This window comes from Callithrix jacchus, chromosome Y, assembly GCF_049354715.1.
Source record: "Callithrix jacchus isolate 240 chromosome Y, calJac240_pri, whole genome shotgun sequence".
In the NCBI taxonomy this organism is placed as follows: Eukaryota; Metazoa; Chordata; class Mammalia; order Primates; family Cebidae; genus Callithrix; species Callithrix jacchus.
In genome coordinates, this window is record NC_133525.1 from 2,887,350 (window position 1) to 2,912,929 (window position 25,580).

The following is a 25,580-nucleotide window of genomic DNA, read 5'->3' on the forward strand; positions in this document are numbered from 1 at the left end:
CACTTAGCCTGTCCCCGAGACAGAGTCCGGTTTTTACAGAAGAACCACCTCCGTTTCTTACCCAGAAACTCTCAGCAAACACAGTGTCTTTGGCATAGAGGAAAACGGCTCCCGCGTTGGACACGAATTATTTCAAAGCCGACCGTCCGCCGTGGGACTTAAAAGTCGGGGTCCCGAGGAAAGAGGGGCTTTGCTTTTTCTCTGAGGATGTTCTTAGATGTCTGAAGAGCCACAGCTCCTGTGTGGCAGCATCCCTGGCGTCCTTCCCGGAGGGAGACCCCGGCACGGTGGAGTTTCCTTGGGGGTAGTGTGTCTGGGCTGCAGGCCGTCCCCTGCTGAGGGACCTCGGGCCTGGGAAGGCCAGGGCCCCACTGCACCCCTGGGAAAGTCCGGTCCTGGGAGTCGCAGGAGGCCCCTGAGCTGGGAGGAGGGAGGGTTTTTGGGAGGCAGCCAGAGGGCAGCTGTGAGGGGCTCCCTGTGCCATCCCTGGGGACCCAGCTTCACAGCAGGTGGACACGCGGGGACACCTTCGGGAGCAGAAAAGTTATCTGGGCTCGGGGGACCCCGGAAGGCGGCTGTAGCGCAGAGACTGTTCTCTGGATCTCTCTGTCTCTCTCTCTGCTGTCTCTGCATCTCCGTGTCTCTGCCTGTCTCTCGCTCCTTCTGTCTCTGTGTCTCTGTCTCTGCATCTCCGTGTCTCTCCCTGTCTCTCTCCATCTGTCTCTGTGTCTCTGTCTCTGCATCTCCGTGTCTCTCCCTGTCTCTCGCTCCTTCTGTCTCTGTGTCTCTGTCTCTGCATCTCCGTGTCTCTCCCTGTCTCTCTCCATCTGTCTCTGTGTCTCTGTCTCTGCATCTCCGTGTCTCTCCCTGTCTCTCGCTCCTTCTGTCTCTGTGTCTCTGTCTCTGCATCTCCGTGTCTCTCCCTGTCTCTCTCCATCTGTCTCTGTGTCTCTGTCTCTGCTGTGTGTCTTTCTCTGCGTCTCCCTGTCTCTGTTTCTCTCCTTCTGTCTCTGTCTCTGTCTCTGTCTCAGCATATCCATGTCTCTCTCACTGTCTCTCTTTCTCTCCTGTCACTGTGTCTCTGTCTCTGCTGTCTCTGTGTCTCTCCCTGTCTCTCTCCATCTGTCTCTGTGTCTCTGTCTCTGCTGTGTGTCTTTCTCTGTGTCTCCCTGTCTCTGTTTCTCTCCTTCTGCCTCTGTCTCTGTCTCAGCATATCCATGTCTCTCTGACTGTCTCTGTGTCTCCTTCTGTCTCTGTGTCTCTGTCTCTGCATCTCTGTGTCTCTCCCTGTCTCTCTTTTTCTCCTTCACTCTCTGTGTCTCTGTCTCTGCTGTCTCTGTGTCTCTCCCTGTCTCTCTCTCCGTCTGTCTCTGTTTCTGTGTCTCAGCATATCCTAGTCTCTCTCTGTGTCTCTGTCTCTCTCTGTATCATCATGTCTCTCCCTGTGTCTCTTTCTCTCCTTGTGTCTCTGTGTCTCTGTCTCTGCATCTCCATGTCTCTTTCTGTCTCTCTTTCTCTCCTTCTCTGTCTGTGTGTCTCTGTCTCTGCTGTCTCTGTCTCTCTCTGTATGTCCATGTCTCTTTCTCTCCTTCTGTCTCTGTGTCTCTGTCTCTGTATCTCCATGTCTCTTTCTGTCTCTCTTTCTCTCCTTCTCTGTCTCTGTGTCTCTGTCTCTGCTGTCTCTGTCTGTCTCTGACTTACACACGGCCCCAAACACACTTTCAGTCACGTCCCCCCCCCACCCACCGCCTTCCCGCAGGGGAGGACGCGCCCTGGGGTGCTGGGAGGACGAGGAGGAGCAGGGAGACTCCCGCCTGCCCCCCGTCACCATCCCGCCACCCGCCCCCCGGGCCCCCCGCACACCCTCCTGGCCTCTGCTCCAGGACGAAGACCCGCGAGGCGACTCTGCATAATACATGTGACTATTTGTCATTCTCTGTGATACTGTGATATGTGGCGGCCCCGGCTTTGATGGGACGTCCCTGTGACACGGACCTGTTTGTCACGGAGTTGGGGGGAGTTGGGGGGGGTTCCTTTGCCTTTGCTTTTCAAGTCTACCCCGGACCTGGCCTTCTCCAGATCACGGGGATCCGCAGGCCGGGCCCGGCCGGTGCCCATTTGGGGTGGGCAAGAGGTGCCGGCTGCCAGGCCCGGACTCCCCGGAGGAGGAAGGGGGAGGGAAGGGACAGGCAGAAACAGGGAGGCAGATGGAAGGGGAGTGACGTGGGGGGGCGCAGAGGGAAGGGGGAAGACGGAGGGGGAGAAGGAGGGGGGGAAAGGCAGAGGCTGAGGAAGGAGGGACGGAGGGAGAGAGAAAGGGAGGAAGAGAGGAAGGAAAGAGGGACGTGGAGGGGGAGGGAGATGGAGGGGACAGGGAGGGAAAGGAGGGAGGAAGAGGGACAGGGAGGAGGGGGAGGAAAAGGAGGAGGGAGGATGTGAGGAGGAGGGAGAGAAGGGGGGCAGGGGTCTGGGGGGACAGAGAGAAACAGGGAGGGAAGGAAGAGGGGAGGAATAGAGGGTTGGGGGGAAGCCTCTGGAATAAAGGGAGGCACAGAGAGGGAGGGAGGAAGGAAGGAAGGAAGGAAGGAAGGACATGGAGGGGGAAAAAGACGGAAGGAACAGGGAGGGAAAGGAGGGAGGAAGACGGACAGGAAGGAGGACGGGGGGCAGAGGAGGAGGGAGGACGTGGGGAGGAGGGAGAGAGGGGCAGGGGTCTGGGGGGGGACAGAGGGAAACAGGGAGGGGGACGGGGGGCAGAGGAGGAGGGAGGACGTGGGGAGGAGGGAGAGAGGGGCAGGGGTCTGGGGGGGGGACAGAGGGAAACAGGGAGGGAAGGAATACAGGGTTGGGGGGAAGCCTGTGGAATAAAGGGAGGGACAGAGAATGAGGAAGGAAGGAAAGAAGGAAGGAAGGAGGGAGGAAGGAAAGAAGGACATGGAGGGGGAGAAAGATGGAAGGGACAGGGAGGGAAAGGAGGGAGGAAGATGGATAGGGAGGAGGACGGGAGGCAGAGGAGGAGGGAGGACATGGGGAGGAGGGAGAGAGGGGCAGGGGTCTGGGGGGGGACAGAGGGAAACAGGGAGGGAAGGAAGAGGGAGGGAATAGATGGTTGGGGGGAAGCCTGTGGAATAAAGGGAGGAAGACAGAGAGGGAGGAAGGAAGGAATGAATGAAGAAATGAAGGAAAGAAGGAATGAGGGAGGGAGGGAGAAAAGAAACAGGAGGAGAAAGACGGAGGGAGGGATGGATATGGAGGAAGGAAGGGGGGGAACAAGGACGGTTATTTCTCCAGCTCCTCAGCTCCTCCTCCTCCCCTCAGCGCGCGCCCCCCCCAGTTTACGGGGCACCCTCACCTGAACCTGACCGGCGCTGCTGGGGACCCCTTCCCTGCGCCCTGGGGTCGGGGAAATACGGCCTCCATTCTTTCCGCTGCAGGAGACCAGGGCCCCGGCTCCCGGGCGCCAACGCTGCGCGCCTCGAACGGGGTGTCTCCCCGAAACCCGCAAAAGAGCTTCTGGCCCCAGCCCCCCAAAAAAGTCTCACCTTCCCCGGGACCGTCCCCAGCTCCAAACGCGAAGGGCGAGTGGGGAAGATGAGGGCATTTTACAGGGTAAAAAAAAAAAAAAAAGAAGAAGAAGAAGAAGAAAAGAAATGAGGGAAAAAGAGAGAGAAAAAAAATCTCAACTTTATTTGGTTTCCAGGACTTGGAAAAGGAATTTCAGCTCGCGGAGGCGAACCCCGGCTTCCACTGCAGGGTCACCCCGCCAGGAAAGCCGAAAACACCAAGTATATATATATAAAATGTGCTCCCCAATAAATATCCTACACGCCGGGGTGTCAGCGCGGCGCTAAGTGGGGGGCGGCGGCCTCGATCCGGGGTCTGCCGGGGTCTGGTAGAAACGACCCGGTCTGCACGAAACTCTCCTCCCGGGGATCCGAGCTCCTTTCTGCGGGCGCTGCAGACCCGGGAGGCGGCCGCGCGGATCCTCAGCGCTCGGGTCCAGCTTTGGGGACACCGGGCCCGTTCCTTCTTCTCACTTGGAGTTGGGGTCCTGCGGGCGCTTTCCATGTCACCCGCGCTCCCCGTGTTGCGACGGGGCCTCCGCCGGGGTCTCCATCCCTCCGTGGAAACGCGCGCAGCAGCCTCCAACTTCCCAAATCCGGGGTCCCTGCGCGCCCCGGTCCCCTCTCCCTCTCCGCCTTTGGAAAGGTGGGTGGGTGTGGGGGGCGGTTCTTGGAAAGGTCCAGGCGCCGGGCTCTGCGCTCCTCCCCTGGAATAGACGGTGGGGTCGGGGGGGAGGGCGCGGAACGGTTGGGACCTTCCTCTCTCCAGCCCCTGGAAGTCCTGATCCACTTTGCTTTTGCGCCGCAGCCACGGAGGAAAGAGAAACGCGGGGAGCGGTCTTGGGGGGCTCTGTCGGTGCGCGCGCTCTCCCTGCACCCCCCCACCCCCCCCAAAAAAAAAACCACGCAACAAAACCGGGATCTTTACCTCTTTGCACCTCTTTGAGCGGACGCCAAACGGTGATGAAATGACAAGAATCCCAATTGCCGGCCTTGGGGAGGGTGGGGGAGACACCGCGGTCCCTGCGTGCGTCCGCCTCGGAGCCGAGACACCCGTAATTGCTCCAGACAGGCGGCGCGCGGGGGGCTGGGCGAGGTCGGCGCGTATAAATAGCGAGATTTCCAATGGAAAGGCGTAAATAACAGGTCTGGAGATCCACCCGCGCGCGCACGGGCCGCCTTCGTCCCTCCTCCGCGCGGGGACACGCGCGCACCCACCGGCCCCCGCGTCTCCAAAGCTTCCCGGAGTCCTCCCCGCGCAGATTCCTCCCGGCCGGCCTCAGCCATGGAAGAGCTCACGGCTTTTGTATCCAAATCTTTCGACCAGAAGAGCAAGGACGGGAACGCGGGAGGCGGAGGAGGCGGCGGCGGCTGCGGAGGGAAGAAGGATTCCATCACCTACCGCGAAGTTTTGGAGAGCGGACTGGCGCGCTCGCGGGAGCTGGGGACGTCGGATTCCAGCCTCCAGGACCTCACGGAGGGCACCGGCCACTGCCCCGTGCATTTGTTCAAGGAGCACGTAGACAACGAGAAGGAGAAGCTCAAGGAATTTGGCACCGCGCGCGTGGGGGAAGGTAAGCTCCTCCGCGCGCCCCGAGGCTTTCCCCGGGGGTCCCCTTCCCGGGGTTCGGAGCCGCCTCGCCCCACGGAGTCGGCCGGCGGGCGCCTCGCTCCCCACATTTACAGCTCCCCGGGTCGGAGGACAAGGCCCCGAGGCCAGGATTTTCCTAAGAAAGAAACGAAGGCAGGACTGGAGCCCGTTGGAGGAGCTGGGAGGTGTCCACGGTGGGAGTCCCGGGTGCAAGGAGGGTGGGAGCTGGGGCCGCGCGCGCTGCCCGCCGCAGACTCGAACCCCCTCGCACCCTGGGCGCAGACACGGGGCTGGGGTGGATCCTGGCGGCCGTGGGGCCTGCTGTGAACACACATATATACGGATTTTGGAGGCACAGTCTCTGCCTGTCGCCCAGGATGGAGCGCAGTGGCGCGATCTCGGCTCACCGCAACCTCCTCCTCCCGGGTTCAAGCGATTCTCCTGCCTCAGCCTCCGGAGTAGCTGGGATCCTCAGGCACCCACCACCACGCCCGGCTAGTTTTTCTGTGTTTTTAGTAGAGACCGGGTTTCAACACGTTGGCCAGGCTGGCCTCGAACTCCTGACCTCAAGTGCTCAGCCCGCCTCGGCCTCGCAAAGTGTTAGGGTTCCAGGGTTGAGCCGCTCCGAGCGCAGCCGAGGGCCTGGCGTCTATAAGGCTGTGGGTTTCTGTCTCAGTGTCCCTGTGTCTGTGGCCTGCATCTAACGTCACCCACGCGGAAAGAGGACGTCTGTGCCCACCCGGGACAGCGGGTTACACTCCAGGCTGCGTGGGGGAAACAGACGGAAAGGCCCCCATGTATCTGCCTCCTTCCCTTTCCTTTAAGGAACAATTTCTTCTTCTTATTATTATGATTTTTTTTTTTTTTTTTTTTTTTTTCTCTTTGATCCTTGAGGCTGGATCTCGGTGAAAGCTGTTGTGTAAATTAAAACCAGTCTGGTGCCCGCAGGTGGCCGGGATCTGGATGGGGCTTGAGGGCGCCCCCGGGAAGCTGGTGGATTCGAGGCCCCGTCCTACTCCAGGCTGTCAGCGCGCAGCCGGATTTCAGGCAGCCCGGCGGACCCTGGGGGGGACTGGGGGGGGCGGGGGGAGGGTTCCCCTCCAGCTGTTGTTCCAGAAACCTCCGTGGGAGATGTCCCCGTGGTGGAAACCGGGCTGGGACAGGCCGTGTCTATACCCCGACATGTCCCCTCCACAAACACACCCAACCCGTCTCTGTAAAGCTCAAGAAGGAAACGAGCGCAAAGTGTCAGGGTCACAACTGCAGAGGACCATTGAGAGCTATTATTTTTCATTACAAAGAGAGAGAGAGAGAGAGAGAGAGAGAGAGAGAATCTAATCTCCGCTGATGGATTCCCAGAGGTGGGAGGTTGGAGGGGAGGGTGAATTTCCCCCCCGAAGGTAATTTCTCCGAAGACTCTGGGGCGACCTGCTCTGCTGGGGCCTACATTTCGGGTGCGGGTGGGAGAGTTTTGTGGGGGGGGGGGGTGATCGGTGGCCTCGCCGGGGTCCGGGGTGACCAGACAGGGTCCCCAGGCCTTGAGCTTGTGAAGGCAGAACCCGGGTTATGAATTATCAATCAGTCGTCGGTGGCCGGGAGGCCACGCGGGCAGTTCGTGCCGCGCGCACCCAGCCCTGGTGAGTCATACAAAGGCTGAGCTGCAGAGTTTTAGGGCCTGAGATCCGTGTCAGACGTTTCCGTGGGTCCGACGGCCCGTTTTGCGGGATTCCTTTTTTTTTTTTTTTTTTTTGAGACGGAGTTTCGCTCTTGTCACCCAGGCTGGAGTGCAATGGCGCAATCTCGGCTCACCGCAACCTCCGCCTCCTGGGTTCAGGCAATTCTCCTGCCTCAGTCTCCCCAGTAGCTGGGATAACAGGCACGCGCCACCGTGCCCAGCTGATTTTTTTTTTTGTATTTTTAGTAGAGACGGGGTTTCACCGTGTTGACCGGGATGGTCTCGATCCCTTGACCTCGTGATCCACCCGCCTCGGCCTCCCAAAGTGCTGGGATGACGGGCGTGAGCCAATTTCCTCCTCTGGCCTCTGTCTTCTTCCCCACATGGCACCACAGCGAAGTGTCCTCCAGGCCTTTTGAAAGCGGAAAATAAGAATTGAGGGACCCAGGAGAGGACAGGCAGTGAGTGCCCCCACCTCCCCTTTCCCCTTGACTGGGCAGGGACAAGACCCCACCAGCTCTGTGTCCCGTGCTGGAGGTAAATGGAGGTTGGAGAGTCGGGGGAGCAATCCCGGGCACCCACCCGTGGAATCCCGTGGCTTTTGCAAAGCCCGCAGGACGGTGCTTGGAGCCTCCGAAGCCCAGTTTCCCAGCTGGCCTCCATCACTGGGGTTCATAAGAGAAATGAAGGAGGAAGCTCCAGGGCCAGCTCCAGGGAAAAGGATTCCGGGTGGGGAAAGGAACGCCGTGTTCTTGGAAGCACGTGCGTCTTACGAGGCCAAAGGGAACCTGAAGTCCACGCTGGAAACAGGGGCCGGCGCTGAATTCCAGCTCGCGGGAGGCCCTGGGGTGGGTGGTGGAAGGAAGACGCAGAACGCGGCGCCGGCCTTCACCAGGTTCCCCTTGACGCACGTGGGATTTGTGAGGTTTGCAAGTTTGTGGGTGACCCGGGGGGCCTCTGAGACTGTTTCGAGGCTCAACTTGCAAATGGCAACGTGTTAACCCTTGACACCAGCCTGGGCCACGCGGGGCTCTTCCTCTGCGCCCAGCAGGCCCGGAGATGGGAACAGACGGGCGCTGGAGGAGCCGCTTTCACCAGCGCTGGGTCGATGAAGGGCATGGCGAGGCTCTGAATGTCTAATATTAGGAAGAAAACGCTTTTTGGCTGGAAACGCCCGACAGCGGACTTTTCATGCCCTTCCCTGTCCCGCAGCAAATAAAAGCAGGTCACCTTTTTTTTGGAGGGGACGCAGGGCCATTTCTGGCACCCTGGTGGGGTGGGTGCGCGACCGACAGCACATACCTGGGAAAGAGGGATTTCTTCCAACGGGGTTCGAGTCCCAGGTCGCGGAGGTGCGTTCCCCATGGGCGGTGGGGTTCAGCTGTTCTGGTGACAAACAGTTTCCGTGAGGAGGGGGCTTTCCTAGCTCGGCCAGACCCCGGAGGGACCCCCGCACCCCCACGCCCAGCTGCGCTGCAAACGGGCATAGCGTCTGTAGAATCCGCAACCTGCCCGTCCCGTTCCCGGGCGTCCCGCCGGGGACCCCACAGTCGTCAACTCTTCCTAAAAAAAAAAAATAATAATAATAATAATTTTCTTTAAAAGTAGGATTTGACACCCCAGTCTCCTTTAAAATAATAATAATTAAAAAAAAGGTTAGGTTATGTCAACAGACTAGAAGTGGATAATTGAGGAAACGATTTGGAGGAGAGGAGGCCAAGGAAACAAGGTTCTTATCCAAAAAAGCGCCTTTTGCCGCGTGGGGGATACGCGGGCCCTGCGTAAAGGCGCATCGGGTTTTCGGGGTACCCCGTGTCCACCGCGGGACACGCGTGGCGCGGAAATAACACCCACCCAGTGATGCGCGCTCGGTGCCAGGTGGTCTGCGCCCTGGAGCTTGGGGGGGCGGTGGGCGCGCGCGCTCGCGCTGGCGGAGGGGACCCCCGGGAGGGTTTGGAGAGGCGCCCCCCGGCCTGAGCCCCGCGCCCCCCGGCCGCCACGCAGGGATTTACGAATGCAAAGACAAACGCGACGACGTGAAGTCGGAGGACGAGGACGGGCAGGCCAAGCTGAAGCAGAGGCGCAGCCGCACCAACTTCACCCTGGAGCAGCTCAACGAGCTGGAGCGGCTGTTCGACGAGACGCACTATCCGGACGCCTTCATGCGCGAGGAGCTGAGCCAGCGCCTGGGGCTCTCGGAGGCGCGCGTGCAGGTAGGAACCCCGGGGTTGTGGGGTGTGGGTGGGAAGGGGGGTACCCGCGGGGCGCACCGGCTGCTCCAACTGCGCCCTGGTCACCGCCGGGGGCCCTGCCCGGAGCGCGCGGAGCTGGGGAGCGCGTGGCGCGCGGGGTGCGCGGCCTTGGGGAGACGCCTGCGGGCTTTGGGGTGCCGTATCCCCGGGGTTTGTCTGCGCGAAGCTCCAACTGCGCCCTGGTCACCGCCGGGGGCCCTGCCCGGAGCGCGCGGAGCTGGGGCGCGCGGCCTTGGGGAGACGCCTGTGGCCTTTGGGGTGCCGTATCCCCGGGGTTTGTCTGCGCGAAGCTCCAACAAATACACGCACACGCACATATATGTATGTTATATGTTTCTGTTATGCAGACGCATGTTTGCCTTGAGAGTTGGGTGTGTGTCTCTTGTATGTTTGCATATGTGTATATACATATATTTGTTTGCTTTTAGCTGTATGGGTATATATACAAACGCATACACCGTAGTTATATATATATAAATGCGTGTAAAATATATATTTATATATATGAAGTCATACCACAGTTTTATATATATATATATATATAAAGGCATTTAAAAAATATCTGTTTATATATATAAAGGCAGACAACATAGTTATATATACATAAAGGCATAGAAAATATATATTTATATATATAAAGGCATACAAAGTAGTTATATATATAAAGGCATACAATGTATATATTTATATATATAAAGGCATACAACATAGGTATATATACATAAAGGCATAGAAAATATATATTTATATATATAAAGGCATACAAAATAGTTATATATATATAAAGGCATACAATGTATATATTTATATATATAAAGGCATACAACACGTATATATAAAGGCATGTAAAATATATATTTATATATATAAAGTCATACCAGTTATATATATATATATATAAAGGCATTTAAAAAATATCTGTTTATATATATAAAGGCATGAAAAATATATATATTTATATATATAAGGGCATACAACAGTTTATATATAAAGGCATGTAAAATATATATATTTTTATAAGGGCATACAACAGTTATATATATAAACGCATAGAAAATATATATATTCATATGTGTAAAGGCATATGACAGTTATATATATAAAGGAATACAATATATATATATGTGTAAAGGCATACGACATAGTTATATCTATAAAGGCACATAAAATATATATATTTATATATATAAAGGCATACAACATAGTTTTATATATGTATAAAGGCATATAAAATATGCATAATTTATATATATAAAGGCAAACATTTGTTTATATTTATTTGTAGATGTGATTTTTATATATGGGTAAACTTATATTGTATATATTCATTTGTAGATATATTTATATATAAAGGCAAACGCATTTGTGTAGAGACATATATATATATATAAAGGCCTATAAAATATATATATTGATATATATAAAGGCAAACATATACATATACACATATATATAAGTGAAAACGATGATATATATATTTGTTTATATATATTTGTATATATATTTCTTTATACAAACATGCATATTTGTATATACATTTCTTTGTGCAAATATGCATATTTGTATATGTATTTATTTGTATATATATCATATATATTTATTTAGAAAATATATATTTATATATTTGTTTAGAAAATATGTATTTATATGTTTGGTTAGAAAATATATATTTATATGTTTGCTTAGAAAATATATATTTACATAGTTGTTTAGAAAATATATATTTATATATTTGTTTTTGTCAATATATATTTGTTTCTATAAATGTTTATATATTTTGACCCGCGATTACTTTCGGTTTCCGTGGGGTCGGTTCATTCAAACACAGTTTTCCCTCGATTTTGCTTAGGACGATACAGTTAGGTTTTGAAGCAGAGTGTTTTACAAGCTCTTTGATTTAAAAACATGTATTTTGGCCCCTGATTCCGTTGTGTCTTCCCTTCCTGCTGCATTTCGTGTCCTCAGGAATCCTCCCAGGCTCCTCAGGGTGCTTAGGATCCAAATAAGAGGGGTGCAGTGAGACCCTACGTGGTCAGAAATAGGGTCCTGTGTTTCCTCCAGCTCCCTCCTCCCCTCCCCAGGACCCCTCCTCCCTCCTGCTCCCAAGAGCTCTGGGGAGAATAAGGGACACTTTTGGCATCTGGATGAGAGGAGACAATTAGGCCAGGCCTGGGGGGCTCCCACAGGCACGTGCCAATCCACAGTGCCCATCTGAGCAGGCACTGGGGGACCAGGAGCGTGGCCATGTAAGGGGGGCAGAGGCTTCCTCGGTTTTGCACACATTGAGTTAAATGCATGAGTTTATTTCCTGGGTGCTGGTGGGAGAGCAGGTTCCAAGGTCAGCCCCCTGGCAGCTGAACTCCTCCCGGTTCTGCACAGGACAGAAGGGAGTCAGAGAGAGGGACAGAGCGGGAGAGTGACAGGGTTGGGATCCCCGGGGCCCGGGGGACCCCCGTTGGAAAATAAATGAAATTAAGATTGCCCACTGGGGAGTCATCCATTCAAAGCAAAGGGCTTAGCCACAGATGGGGGGAGCGTTTTACAAGATCTTTCATTAAAATGCATATATATATATATATATATACACATGAAATTAAATACGTATGTTTATACATATGTGTGTTACATGCAGGTGTTCCCAAAGGTTTCATTAAAAAATATATATAAATGAAATTAAATATATATTGTTAATAAAAGATCTTGTAAAACAGTATATATATGTGTGTGTGTGTATGTATGTCTGTTTGTGTATATGTGTGTGTGTATATGTCTGTATGTGTATATATATGTCTGTGTGTGTATGTCTGTGTCTGTATATATGTGTGTGTATATATATGTCTGTGGGTGTGTATATATGTCTCTGTGTGTGTATATCTGTGTATATATGTCTGTGTATATACATGTCTGTGTGTCTGTATATGTGTGTCTGTGTATGTGTGTATGTCTGTGTGTGTCTGTATGTCTGTGTGTGTCTGTCTCTGTGTGTGTGTCTATATGTTTGTGTGTCTATATGTCTGTGTGTGTGTCTGTAGGTATCTGTGTGTATATATATGTCTGTCTGTGTCTGTGTGTTTATATGTCTGTCTGTGTGTATATATATGTCTGTGTGTGTCTATGTCTGTGTGTGTCTGTCTCTGTGTGTGTGTCTATATGTCTGTGTGTGTCTATGTCTGTGTGTGTATATGTCTGTGTGTATATATATGTCTGTGTGTGTATGTATATATATATGTCTGTGTTTGTATGTCTGTGTGTATATATCTGTGTGTGTGTATATATACGTGTGTGTATGTATATATATTTCTGTGTGTGTATATATGTCTGTGTGTGTCTATATGTCTGTGTGTGTATATATGTCTGTGTGTGTCTGTGTGTGTCTATATGTCTGTGTGTGTCTATATATCTGTGTGTGTCTGTGTGTGTCTATATGTTTGTGTGTGTATATATGTCTGTGTGTGTGTGTATATGTCTCTGTGTGTGTATATGTGTGTGTGTCTATATGTCTGTGTGTATATATATGTCTGTGTGTGTATGTCTGTGTGTGTATGTATCTGTGTATGTGTATATATATGTTTGTGTGTGTATGTATATATATTTCTCTGTGTGTATATATGTCTGTGTGTGTCTATATGTCTGTGTGTGTATATATGTCTGTGTGTGTCTATATGTTTGTGTGTGTATATATGTCTGTGTGTGTCTGTGTGTGTGTATATGTCTCTGTGTGTGTATGTGTGTGTGCCTATATGTCTGTGTGTGTGTGTATGTTTGTGTGTGTATATATGTCTGTGTGTGTCTGTGTGTGTATATGTCTGTGTGTGTATATGTGTGTGTGTCTATATGTCTGTGTGTGTGTATGTTTGTGTGTGTATATATGTCTGTGTGTGTCTGTGTGTGTATATGTCTGTGTGTGTATATGTGTGTGTGTGTCTATATGTCTGTGTGTGTATATGTTTGTGTGTGTCTATGTCTGTGTGTGTGTGTCTATATGTCTATGTGTGTCTATATGTTTATGTGTGTATATATGTCTGTGTGTGTCTATATGTTTGTGTGTATATATGTCTGTGTGTGTCTGTGTGTGTATATGTCTCTGTGTGTGTATGTGTGTGTGTGTCTATATGTCTGTGTGTGTGTATGTTTGTGTGTGTATATATGTCTGTGTGTGTCTGTGTGTGTCTATATGTTTGTGTGTGTATATATGTCTGTGTGTGTCTGTGTGTATATGTCTGTGTGTGTATATGTTTGTGTGTGTCTATGTCTGTGTGTGTGTGTCTATATGTCTGTGTGTGTCTATACGTTTGTGTGTGTATATATGTCTGTGTGTGTCTGTGTGTGGCTATATGTTTGTGTGTGTATATATGTCTGTGTGTCTCTGTGTGTGTGTATATGTCTGTGTGTGTGTATGTGTGTGTGTCTATATGTCTGTGTGTGTGTATATATGTCTGTGTGTGTCTGTGTGTGTGTCTATGTCTGTGTTTGTGTGTCTATATGTCTGTGTGTGTCTATATGTTTGTGTGTGTATATATGTCTGTGTGTGTCTGTGTGTGTCTATATGTTTGTGTGTGTATATATGTCTGTGTGTGTCTGTGTGTGTATATGTCTGTGTGTGTATATGTTTGTGTGTGTCTATGTCTGTGTGTGTGTGTCTATATGTCTGTGTGTGTCTATATGTTTGTGTGTGTATATATGTCTGTGTGTGTCTGTGTGTGGCTATATGTTTGTGTGTGTATATATGTCTGTGTGTCTCTGTGTGTGTGTATATGTCTGTGTGTGTGTATGTGTGTGTGTCTATATGTCTGTGTGTGTGTATATATGTCTGTGTGTGTCTGTGTGTGTGTCTATGTCTGTGTTTGTGTGTCTATATGTCTGTGTGTGTCTATATGTTTGTGTGTGTATATATGTCTGTGTGTGTCTGTGTGTGTCTATATGTTTGTGTGTGTATATATGTCTGTGTGTGTCTGTGTGTGTATATGTCTGTGTGTGTATATGTTTGTGTGTGTCTATGTCTGTGTGTGTGTGTCTATATGTCTGTGTGTGTCTATATGTTTGTGTGTGTATATATGTCTGTGTGTGTCTGTGTGTGTCTATATGTTTGTCTGTGTATATATGTCTGTGTGTCTCTGTGTGTGTGTATATGTCTGTGTGTGTGTATGTGTGTGTGTCTATATGTCTGTGTGTGTCTATATGTTTGTGTGTGTATATATGTCTGTGTGTGTCTATATGTTTGTGTGTATATATGTCTGTGTGTCTATGTGTGTGTGTCTATATGTCTGTGTGTGTGTGTATATGTTTGTGTGTGTGTGTGTGTATATGTTTGTGTGTGTATGTGTGTGTGTATATGTCTCTGTGTGTGTATGTGTCTATATGTCTGTGTGTGTGTATATGTTTGTGTGTGTCTATGTCTGTGTGTGTGTGTCTATATGTCTGTGTGTGTGTATATGTCTGTGTGTGTATGTGTGTGTGTATATGTCTCTGTGTGTGTATGTGTGTATATGTCTGTGTGTGTGTCTGTGTGTGTGTGTGTGTGTTTGTAACTCCTCATTCCTTTCCGTTTCTCTGGGGTACATTATTGTCAAGCACAAGTTTCCCTCCATGTTGCTTAGGGGATGAGGACACAGAGATGAATTAGCTGCAGAGTCTCTTTTGAGATGTTTCATTTAAAAAATATATTTTGGCCCCCGATTCCCTGGGTCCCTTGTGTCTTCCCCTGTGGCTGCCTTGAAAAGCCCTTTCTCAGAATCCTGAGCATTAAATAAAGACTTCCAGGTGCTGTCGTGGAGGTGACAGCTGTAGTCACCCCAAAAAAAAAGCTTCTGTCCAGGACGGGGAGATCCTGGTCAGAATCTCTGTGGCCTCCAGGAGGGAAGGAAGCTTTCGTCACCCCCCAACCCTTTCCCAGAAGATGGATGGGACGGCCCCGGATAAGTTAATGAAAAGATTAAAGTTTGGGTGACGGGGTGGGGGGGGTTGGGGGGGGTGTCCCATGTATGTCACGTCCCGGTGTGTCTGTCTGCCTGGGACCTCTCCTCCGTCCCCGGCTGTTGATGGACGGTTTCTATAAAAATAAATTACTGGTAATTTAATTCCACACTATTTCTTTCCGTAGTCTATTACCTTACAACTGTGGCACAAAATTGGTGACAGTGGGGTGTGCGTGCACCCCCCCCCGACCACCACCCCGTAAAATAAACACACTTTGGAGGGAGACAGCCCAGGGCTATCGATCCTGGAGGCCCAGGGAAATTTAACCCTAGTAAATAATAATAATAATCATAATAATAGTAACAGATGTGGGAACGGAATGAAAGGCATCATTCTCCGTGGCCCGCAGGGAGAAGTGTCCAGTCGTAAACGTTGGCCAGCAGGGTTCAAGTCCTCCCAGAAAAAATCAATTGGTTCAAACAGGGATATCACTCCCCCCCGCACCCAGTGGAAGGTGTCAGGGTGCAAGTGACCGGGTCCAGGAGGGATATTTTATTTTATTTTATTTTATTTTTATTTATTTATGTTTTGGAGACGGAGTTTCGGTCTTGTCACCCAGGCTGGAGGGCAATGGTGCGATCTCGGCTCAACGCAACCTCCGCCTCCTGGGTCCAGGGAATTTTCCTGCCTCGGTCTCCCCAGTAGCTGGGATTACAGGCTCGTGCCAACGTGCCCAGCTAATTTTGTGTATTTTTAGTAGACATGGGGTTTTCACCATGTTGGTTGAGCTGGTGTCGAACTCCTGACCTTGTGATCCACCCGCCTCGGGCCTCCCAAAGTGCTGGGATGACACGCGTGAGCCACGGCACCTGCCCAGCAGGTGTTTGCAATTTTTAAAAAGCAACAATAAGTAGTTACTTTACACATGTTAAAACGACTTTTTTTTTTGAGACTGAGTTTTGTTCTTGTCACCCAGTGCAATGGCGCAATCTCGGCTCACCGCAGCCTCCCCCTCCCGGGTTCAGACAATTCTCCTGCCTCAGTCTCCCCAGTAGCTGGGAACACAACCACGCGCCACCGTGCCCGGCTAATTTTTTTTTTTTTTTTTTTGTATTTTTAGTAGAGATGGGGTTTCCCCAAGTTGGCCGGGCTGGTCTCGAACTCTTGACCTCGTGATCCACCCGCCTCGGGCCTCCCAAAGCGCTGGGACCAGGAGGGATGTTTTAGTCCCACGGATCTCAGAGGACTTGGGTCCCCTCTCCGGGTACAACGTGTCCCCGGCTCTGAGCCGATAGAGTTTCAATGGAATGTGGGACTTCGCCGGTCGTCATTAACCTTTTATTTTTAGTGGTGGGTGTTGGGGGGTGTTGGGGGGGTCTTTGGAAACTCATATCGCCCAGCTGTCACCGTTCTAATGGAAAGTTATGAGACCTCGGTGAGGGGCCGGCCCGTGATTTCATTACAAACCACCACCTCCGGGTTGATGGCGCACGGCTAAATTAAATGTCATTATTTACTGTCTCTAATGGAAATCAAAAGGAAATCGCATTAGAGGCGTTTGTGGAAGGAATCCGTGACTGCCTCTTAATGAAGAAATAAGTCTCTAAAACAGTGTAACACACTTCGCTTTACCATATTCGGGCCTAATTGGAATTGATCCCGAATCACTCACTCCGGCCCTGATTTATGAGCATCTCGCCAAGCACCTAATTCATCACGTTTATTTTTCACAATCATTATTTTCCTCCCCCCCCAACCCCCCAGTCTGGGAAAGGGAGAGGCAACCAGGATTTCCAGATTTCAGGAGGATTTTTTTTTTCAATGGCCTTCCTGGGGCTTCTGGGTGGCCCCGGCTTCCTTGCTGCGGGGTGCAGGGACAGTGTGCTTTGGGGTGTCAAGGAGGGATTTGGAAACAATTCCACGGTGGGTGAGTTTCAATGTTATAGCCCCAGGCTGGGGGTGTTTTTTGTTTTTGTCTTTTTTTTGATGGGGGTGGCAGGAGGATTTGCTGTGCAGAAGGATAACGATTTTGTCCCAACGTGACCCACTTACGGACTGAAAATGTTATTCCGAAACCCCTGAGGGAGGTTCAGTCCTGGGTTCGAGACCAGGTTGTTTTGCTTCCAAACTCCCAGGGTTTTCTGAGGTTCGATTTAGAGGGGGCGCCGGCCCCCCGGGCTCTGCAGGGCCGGGAGCTGCTGGTTTTTGCCCACAACAGCTGGGGCCACTGGGAAGCTCACCCGCCTTGGCTGAGGGTCCCCGTCTCTGCACAAATTATTTCTCTTGAGCACTGGAGTGTGGGTCTGCGTGAAGGTCGGGCTGTCACAGAAAACCTGTGAAACGGAATCCAGGGACTGACACTGCCAAGGGGGTGCTGTGGGGGCGCCAGGGGGAGCCTAAGTTCCCCGCCTTTCCCAGCTGGTCACCTTGGAGCAGAGGGGACTCTGAATTCCAAGCCTGTGGGAGGCCAGGGGGTGGAATCTGCACCCAAGTCTTGACATGAGGCCTGTGATTTTCCCCAGGCTCCTCGGGGACGGGGGATCCCCTGTTCTGCTGCACCCCACTTTGTCGAGGCTTCCCCCGAGACTCAGAAGGCGTAACAGGAGCACAACGGCCCCTATTGTCACAACCTGCTATTCCTGGGGAGGGGGGGAACCTGTCCAGGATGTTCACGACTCCCATAATATGAATGGAGTCCCTTCAGCTCCCCAGGGCTTCCTAGGAGGCCATGGGGAAGGGAAACACGTTTTCTGGGCTCCGGGGACTCTTAAGCCATCTGCTCGCCCACTGCCTTGCTGGGTAAAGTGTGAAGGTCGAAAGCCGGGGTTTTTCTCAGGGTCTCCTGGCGTCGGGGGGTCCGGGTGCCCACCCAGAACGCTGCGAAGTTGCAGAGTGCATGTTTCATGTCTCAGAAAACACCTTTTCATCTTAAATTAATCAGTATTGACTCACACGTGTCAGTGACTTGGGGCAGAGAGGGTTCGAGGCCAACCTCAGTGGCCCACGCCTGTCATCCCAGCACTTTGGGAGGCTGAGGCGGGCACATCAGTTGAGGTCGGGAGTTCGAGACCAGCCTGGCTAACATGGAGAAATCCCGTCTCCTCTAAAAATAGAAAAAAATAAAAATAAAAATAAATAAATTAGCCGGGCGTGGTGGGGGGGCGTCTGTGATCCCAGCTACTCGGGAGGCTGAGGCAGGAGAATCGCTTGAACCCGGGAGGCAGAGTTTGCAGTGAGCGGAGATCGGCCATTGCACTCCAGCCTGGGCTACAGAGCGAGACTCTGTGTCAAAGTAAAATAATAAAATAAAATAAAATAAAATAAAATAAAATAAAATATAAACCATGAAAACAAACATTAAAAAGAAAATCCCCATAAATTCCAGTTCTAGGTAGGCAGCTGTGCATGGGTGGATACAGAGGGTCCGTAAGGGGCTGGCACCCCCATCCCCCGTCGGTTACCTCCGGGCTCCCAGAGGTGCAAAAGTGCTCCGTGCAGCCTGGCAGGGAGGGTGCTCCCTGTCCAGGCCCCGGGCTGAATCCTGAGACCCTTGTGCAAACTCTGTCTGCCTTCCCACCAAGGTGTGGTTCCAGAATCGAAGAGCCAAGTGCAGGAAACAGGAGAATCAGATGCATAAAGGTGGGTGTCGGGGCTTGGGGGTGGGACCCTGAAGCTGGTGGGGGTGGGGGGGGCCTTCCTGGGGGGACCCCCACCCCCCCCACACTCACACCTCTTCCGTTTCACCTCAGGTGTTATCCTGGGCACGGCCAACCACCTAGACGCCTGCCGAGTGGCACCCTACGTGAATATGGGAGCTTTGCGGATGCCTTTCCAACAGGTAGCTGATTTTTCTTCCTGTGAAGAACCCCGGGGACCCCTCGCCTCCTCCTCTGCTGCCCGGCCCCCGCCCCCCCGACTGGCTCCCAAATCCTAACACTCCCGGCTCCTCGGCTAGCCCTGGGGAGCGGGAGGCAGTGGCTTTTCCAAGGGAGCATTTACAGGCGTCTTGGCACATATTAAATCAGTCTGGACCGGGCACGGTGGCTCGTGTCTGTCATCCCAGCACTTTGGGAGGCCGAGGCGGGCGGACCACCTGAGGTCGGGAGTTTGAGACTGTGTCTTAAAAAAAGAAAAAAAAAAAAAAATAGATATATCAGGCTGTAAACTCCAACAGCCTACTTTGGAAAGGTGGACATATGCAAGCTTCAGCAGAAATCTTACAAAAATCAGAGTGGGGAGAAATCCCACCCAACAGGCATTGCCCCCCAACAACCCCACCTGGCTGTCTGCCTGGTTAAGAAAGGTGGGATGCCTGGGCCTGAGGATCAGAGATGGGATAGAGCCTTGGGGACCTGGTGCTCCTGGGAGACAGGATTGGGGAGCCGGTATCCCAGGAAGAGGCTTGGGGAGCTGGTGTTCCCGGGAGACAGGATTGGGGAGCTGGTGTCCCAGAAAGAGACGTGGGGAGCTGGTGTTCTGGGGAGACAGGATTGGGGAGCTGGTGTCCCAGAAAGAGACTTGGGGAGCTGGTGTTCTGGGGAGACAGGATTGGGGAGCTGGAGTCCCAGAAAGAGGCTTGGGGAGCTGGTGTTCCTGGGAGACAGGATTGGGGAGCTGGTGTCCCAGAAAGAGACGTGGGGAGCTGGTGTTCTGGGGAGACAGGATTGGGGAGCTGGTGTCCCAGAAAGAGGCTTGGGGAGCTGGTGTTCCCGGAGACAGGATTGGGGAGCTGGAGTCCCAGAAAGAGGCTTGGGGAGCTGGTGTTCTCGGGAGACAGGATTGGGGAGCTGGTGTCACAGAAAGAGGCTTGGGGAGCTGGTGTTCTGGGGAGACAGGATTGGGGAGCTGGTGTCCCAGAAAGAGACTTGGGGAGCTGGTGTTCTGGGGAGACAGGATTGGGGAGCTGGAGTCCCAGAAAGAGGCTTGGGGAGCTGGTGTTCCTGGGAGACAGGATTGGGGAGCTGGTGTCCCAGAAAGAGATTTGGGGAGCTGGTGTTCTGGGGAGACAGGATTGGGGAGCTGGTGTCCCAGAAAGAGACTTGGGGAGCTGGTGTTCTGGGGAGACAGGATTGGGGAGCCGGCATCCCAGAAAGAGGCTTGGGGAGCTGGTGTTCCCGGGAGACAGGATTGGGAAGCTGGAGTCCCAGAAAGAGGCTTGGGGAGCTGGTGTTCTGCGGAGACAGGATTGGGGAGCTGGAGTCCCAGAAAGAGGCTTGGGGAGCTGGTGTTCCCGGGAGACAGGATTGGGGAGCTGGTGTCCCAGAAAGAGGCTTGGGGAGCTGGTGTTCCCGGGAGACAGGATTGGGGAGCTGCAGTCCCAGAAAGAGGCTTGGGGAGCTGGTGTTCCTGGGAGACAGGACTGGGGAGCCGGTGTCCCAGAAAGAGGCTTGGGGAGCTGGTGTTCCCGGGAGACAGGACTGGGGAACCGGTGTCCCTGAAAGAGGCTTGGGGAGCTGGTGTTCTGGGGAGACAGGATTGGGGAGCTGGTGTCCCAGAAAGAGGCTTGGGGAGCTGGTGTTCCCGGGAGACAGGATTGGGGAGCTGGTGTCCCAGAAAGAGGCTTGGGGAGCTGGTGTTCTGGGTAGGCAGGATTGGGGAGCTGGTGTCCCTGAAAGAGGCTTGGGGAGCTGGTGTTCTGGGGAGACAGGATTGGGGAGCTGGTGTTCCCGGGAGACAGGATTGGGGAGCCGGTGTCCCTGAAAGAGGCTTGGGGAGCTGGTGTTCTGGGGAGACAGGATTGGGGAGCTGGTGTTCCCGGGAGACAGGATTGGGGAGCTGCAGTCCCAGAAAGAGGCTTGGGGAGCTGGTGTTCTGGGTAGGCAGGATTGGGGAGCTGGTGTCCCAGAAAGAGGATGGGGGAGCTAGTGTTCTCGGGAGACAGGATTGGGGAGCTGGAGTCCCAGAAAGAGGCTTGGGGAGCTGGTGTTCTGGGCAGACAGGATTGGGGAGCTGGCGTCCCCTCGAGAAACTCATGTCCTTTTCACTAATCCCTCAAGTGCCGGAAGGCCTGGGGCGTCTGCCCGGCTCCTGTTGCCCCCCCACCTCCATCCTGGACTGTGCACCCCTGAGCTGGTGACACCCTGCTCAGCTCCCAGCCGACTTGGGATTGGGTGTGTGTGGGGGGGATTTGGGAACTGCGTGGAAGGAGGTGCAGGGTTTTGGGACGGTGCCCACGTGCGCCATGGCTGGACGCAGCACGGCCGCCTCGGTCTCCAATTTGGGGGTCGAGACTGCAAGCCTGGGTGGAACGGGGCGGGGGGGGGGACACAGCGGGGACGCGTGGTCTCCATTCTTGACCGTTTTATTCCAAGGGGACAAGTCGGCGTTTTTTATTCGCCCGCTCGTTTGCCGAAGGGCGTCAGGTCCCAGACGTCTGGCCTCGGCCTCTGCTGGCTGAGGGTGGAGGGCGATTGGGGTGGCGCTGGGAGCTGCAGGTATAAAGCTGTAAATCGTAAATGAACAATTCAGAAATGGAGCCCGAGCGGGAGCTCTCCAAGTCTCCACGGCTCAGGCCCGAAGAAGAGGGGTCCGCGTCCCTCCTGTTGTCCCCTCCTGGGCACGTGGCCTCCAGGCTGGGGACAGAGCCCACCTCTCGCACAGTCTCTGGGACGCAGGACCGGGTGAAATGAGGCCGCTGGAGCCCGCAGGCCTGCCTGGCTTTGCGCAATGGAACCTTGGGGACGTGGTGTCCCTGGGGGAGAGGCTTGGGGACCTGGTTTCCCTGGACGAGGCTTGGGGAGCGGGTGTTACCGGGCGAGGCTTGGGGCAGCTGATGTCCCCGGGGAGATGCTTGGGGACCTGATGTCCCTCGGGGAGAGGCTTGGGGACCTGGTTTCCCTGGAAGAGTCTTGGGGAGCTGGTGTCCTCAGGGAGAGACTTGGGGACCTGCTATCTCCCGGGAGAGGGTTGGGGAGCTGGTGTCCCCCCAATTCCCAGGCTTCGGGACCTGCTGTCTCAGGGGAGAGGGTTGGGGAGCTGGTGTCTCTAGGGACAGGCTTGAGGAGCTGTTGTCCCCAGAAGAGGCTTGGGGACCTGATGTTCCCAGGAGAAGCTTGGGAAGCTGGTGTCCCCCCAATTCCCAGGCTTGGGGAACTGCTGTCTCCGGGTAGAGGGTTGGGGAGCTGGTGTCCCTGGGAGAGGTTTGGGAAGCTGGTGTCCCCCCAATTCCCAGGCTTGGGGATCTGCTGTCTCCGGGTAGAGGGTTGGGGAGCTGGTGTCCGTGGGAGAGGCTTGGGGACCTGACGTTGCCAGGAGAGGTTTGGGGAGCTGGTGTCCCCGGGAGAGGTTTGGGGAGCTGGTGTCCCCCCAATTCCCAGGCTTGGGGACCTGCTGTCTCCGGGTAGAAGGTTGGGGAGCTGGTGTCCGCGGGAGAGACTTGGGGACCTGATGTTGCCAGGAGAGGTTTGGGGAGCTGGTGTCCCCGGGAGAGGTTTGGGGAGCTGGTGTCCCCCCAATTCCCAGGCTTGGGGACCTACTGTCTCCGGGTAGAGGGTTGGGGAGCTGGTGTCCGCGGGAGAGACTTGGGGACCTGATGTTGCCAGGAGAGGTTTGGGGAGCTGGTGTCCCCGGGAGAGGTTTGGGGAGCTGGTGTCCCCGGGAGAGGTTTGGGGAGCTGGTGTTCCCTACTTGGGGGCGGTGGGATGAGCCGCTGTCCAGACCCTGAATCCCGGGAAACAGAAGGCATCTTGAACTCCCTGGTGGGCGCCCCGTTGTGAACCGGACTCCGATGCGCTTTTCGGGGAGCTGTTTGGATTCCCCTGGCCCCGGCTAGTCTCGAAGGCAGCCCCAGCTCTGGGCCGGGGGGGAAAGAGGACAGTCAGATGGGGGGGGTGGTTTGCAGAGTAGGAGAAGGGGTGACGCTCCGCAGGGGAGAGGAGACGCCTTGGGGGGTTTGCAGGGGGGGGGCCGGGGAGTGTCCCCCCCAATCCCCAATCCTGCGCCCTCATCCCACCCGGGTCCGCTCCGCAGGTCCAGGCTCAGCTGCAGCTGGAAGGCGTGGCCCACGCGCACCCGCACCTGCACCCGCACCTGGCGGCCCACGCGCCCTACCTGATGTTCCCCCCGCCACCCTTCGGGCTGCCCATCGCGTCCCTGGCCGAGTCCGCCTCGGCCGCCGCCGTGGTCGCCGCCGCCGCGAAGAGCAACAGCAAAAACTCCAGCATCGCCGACCTGAGGCTCAAGGCGCGCAAGCACGCGGAGGCCCTGGGGCTCTGACCCCAGCGCGCCGTCCTCCCCGCCTTGCGCGCCTGCGGACCCTGGGGCCCCGCGCACCCCGCCTGCACCGCGTCCTGCACTCCAACTCCCCTTCCAGCTCCTCCCGCGGCCCGCAGTGCTCCTGCACCCCGGGGGCTCCTCAGTGGTTCTGCACCCCGGGGACTCCTCAGTGTACTGGCACCCACGTGCTCCTGCACCCCGGGGGCTCCTCTGTGCTTCTGAAACCTGGGGGGGTCCTCAGTGATCGTGCATCCCGGGTGATCCTCCGTGCTCCTATAACCTGGGTGCTCCTGCACCCTGGAAGCTCCTCATTGCACCGGCACTCTCGTTCTCCTGCACCCCGGGGGCTCCTCTGTGCTTGTGAAACCTGGAGGGCTCCTCAGTGTTCCTGTACCCCAGGGGCTCCTCACTGCTTCGGCACCCCGGGGGCTCCTCTGTGCTTCTGAAACCTGGGGGGTTCTCAGTGCTCGTGCACCCCGGGTGATCCTCCGTGCTCCTATAACCTGGGTGCTCCTGCACCCTGGAAGCTCCTCATTGCACCGGCACTCTCGTCTCCTGCACCCAGGGGCTCCTCAGTGCTTCTGAAACCTGGGGGGGTCCTCAGTGCTCGTGCACCCCGGGGGAATCCTCCGTGCTCCTATAACCTGGGTGCTCCTGCACCCTGGGGGCTCCTCATTGCACCGACACCCTCGTCTCCTGCACCCAGGGGCTCCTCTGTGCTTCTGAAACCTGGGGGACTCCTCAGTGATCCTGCACCCCAGGGGCTCCTCACTGCTTCTGCACCCCGGGGGCTCCTCTGTGCTTCTGAAACCTGGGGGACTCCTCAGTGTTCCTGCACCCCAGGGGCTCCTCACTGCTTCTGCACCCCGGGGGCTCCTCTGTGCTTCTGAAACCTGGGGGGTTCTCAGTGCTCGTGCACCCCGGAGGATCCTCCATGCTCCTATAACCTGGGTGCTCCTGCACCCTGGAAGCTCCTCATTGCACCGGCACCCTCGTGCTCCTGTACCCCAGGGGCTCCTCACTGCTTCTGCACCCCAGGGGCTCCTCACTGCTTCTGCACCCCGGGGACTCCTCCGTGCTTCTGCAACCCCGGGGCTCCTGCACCCCAGGGGCTCTTCAGTGCACTGGCACCGGCCTGCTCCTCCAAGCCTGGGGGGGTTCCCGCAAGAGACCTGGGGAGGGGGCTTCTGGGACGGTCCATGAACGGAGATGGAGCACAAGGTGGAGGGGTTGAGCCGCCGTGCGCCCTGCCCGGCCCCTCTCCAAGGCCCCTCGTGCGTCCTGGGACCCTGGAGAAGGGGAACCCCCCACCTGGCTGCGTCCTCCTGCGCTAAACACCCTCTATGCATGCGGCTAAGTACACACGTTTGGAAGATCCTACCATCGAGGAAACTGCAAAGGTCCCGGGGCTGGTCTCCGATGGAAACGCCATTTCTTCGTTGCCAAGGATTTCCTACACCCTCCCTCATCCAAGGAACTGAAGAACCGGTGTGGATCTGAATGTGGACTTTGGAACCCCAGGAGGCAGGGGCTGGGTTCCCCTCCACCGCCCCCCATCCGCCCAGACAGCAATAAGGAAACAGTTCTCCGGCTGAGGCTGAGGACTTGAACTTGGCTTGGAAGGGGAGGGGAGGGAGACTCGAACCTCCCACGTTGCGAGTCTCCCACCTTCTGGGGACCTGAATGAGGAGCGTGAACTCTCAGCCAACACAGCGGGCCCCACAGCGCGGGAACCGGTCGGGGTCTCTTGTGGCACAGAAGAGGCGACTTGACAAGTTTTTCCAGTATTTGAATCCCACGTCGAGTGGGATTTTCGGTTTTTTTTTTTTTTTTTTTGCTGATTTACAGAATTCGGAATTTTACGCAAATGACTTGCCCGAGACACGGACGGACACGACGTGCTTTTAAGTTTTAATAGTGATGCAGCATTGACTTGAGTGGAATGGAATGACGTGCAATATTATAAATATTATAGATTTAAAAGAAAAAAAAAATAATAGCAGGTGCACTCTTGACCCCATCAGCGTCTGAGAGGTGATGACATTACTGTGGCCAGGCGCGGTGGCTCAGGCCTGTCATCCCAGCACTTTGGGAGGCCGAGGCGGGTAGATCACGAGGTGGAGAGATCGAGACCACCCTGGTCAACATGGTGAAACCCCGTCTCCACTAAAAATACAAAAAATTAGCTGGGCACGGTGGCGCGTGCCTGTAATCCCAGCTACTGGGGAGGCTGAGGCAGGAGAATCGCCTGAACCCAGGAGACGGAGGCTGCGGTGAGCCAGGATCGCGCCATTGCACTCCAGCCTGGGTGACAAGAGCGAAACTCCGTCTCAAAAAAAATAGGCATTGCCTCTTCTCGAAGTGCTGGT

At 54.2% G+C, this 25,580-nt stretch overlaps 1 protein-coding gene across 1 annotated transcript; it reads left to right on the forward strand.

Moving 5' to 3' along the window:
• Window positions 1–4,698: 4,698 nt before the first annotated feature.
• Window positions 4,699–25,208, forward strand: LOC144581338 (short stature homeobox protein). Its single transcript, XM_078364534.1, has 5 exons — window positions 4,699–5,137; window positions 8,834–9,042; window positions 18,579–18,636; window positions 18,747–18,835; window positions 22,966–25,208. Exons 1-5 carry the CDS (start codon window positions 4,849–4,851, stop codon window positions 23,209–23,211), a joined length of 891 nt encoding a protein of 296 aa, XP_078220660.1. The 5' UTR covers window positions 4,699–4,848; the 3' UTR covers window positions 23,212–25,208.
• Window positions 25,209–25,580: the final 372 nt, after the last annotated feature.

What these genes read in the sequence shown, in the direction of transcription:
- LOC144581338 (XM_078364534.1), top strand. Translation starts at nt 4,849, where the DNA reads ATGGAAGAGCTCACGGCTTTTGTATCCAAATCTTTCGACCAGAAGAGC. An exon ending in TCTCGGAGGCGCGCGTGCAG is followed by an intron (nt 9,043 to 18,578) that starts GTAGGAACCCCG and finishes CTTCCCACCAAG; the next exon opens with GTGTGGTTCCAGAATCGAAG. An exon ending in TGCGGATGCCTTTCCAACAG is followed by an intron (nt 18,836 to 22,965) that starts GTAGCTGATTTT and finishes TCCGCTCCGCAG; the next exon opens with GTCCAGGCTCAGCTGCAGCT.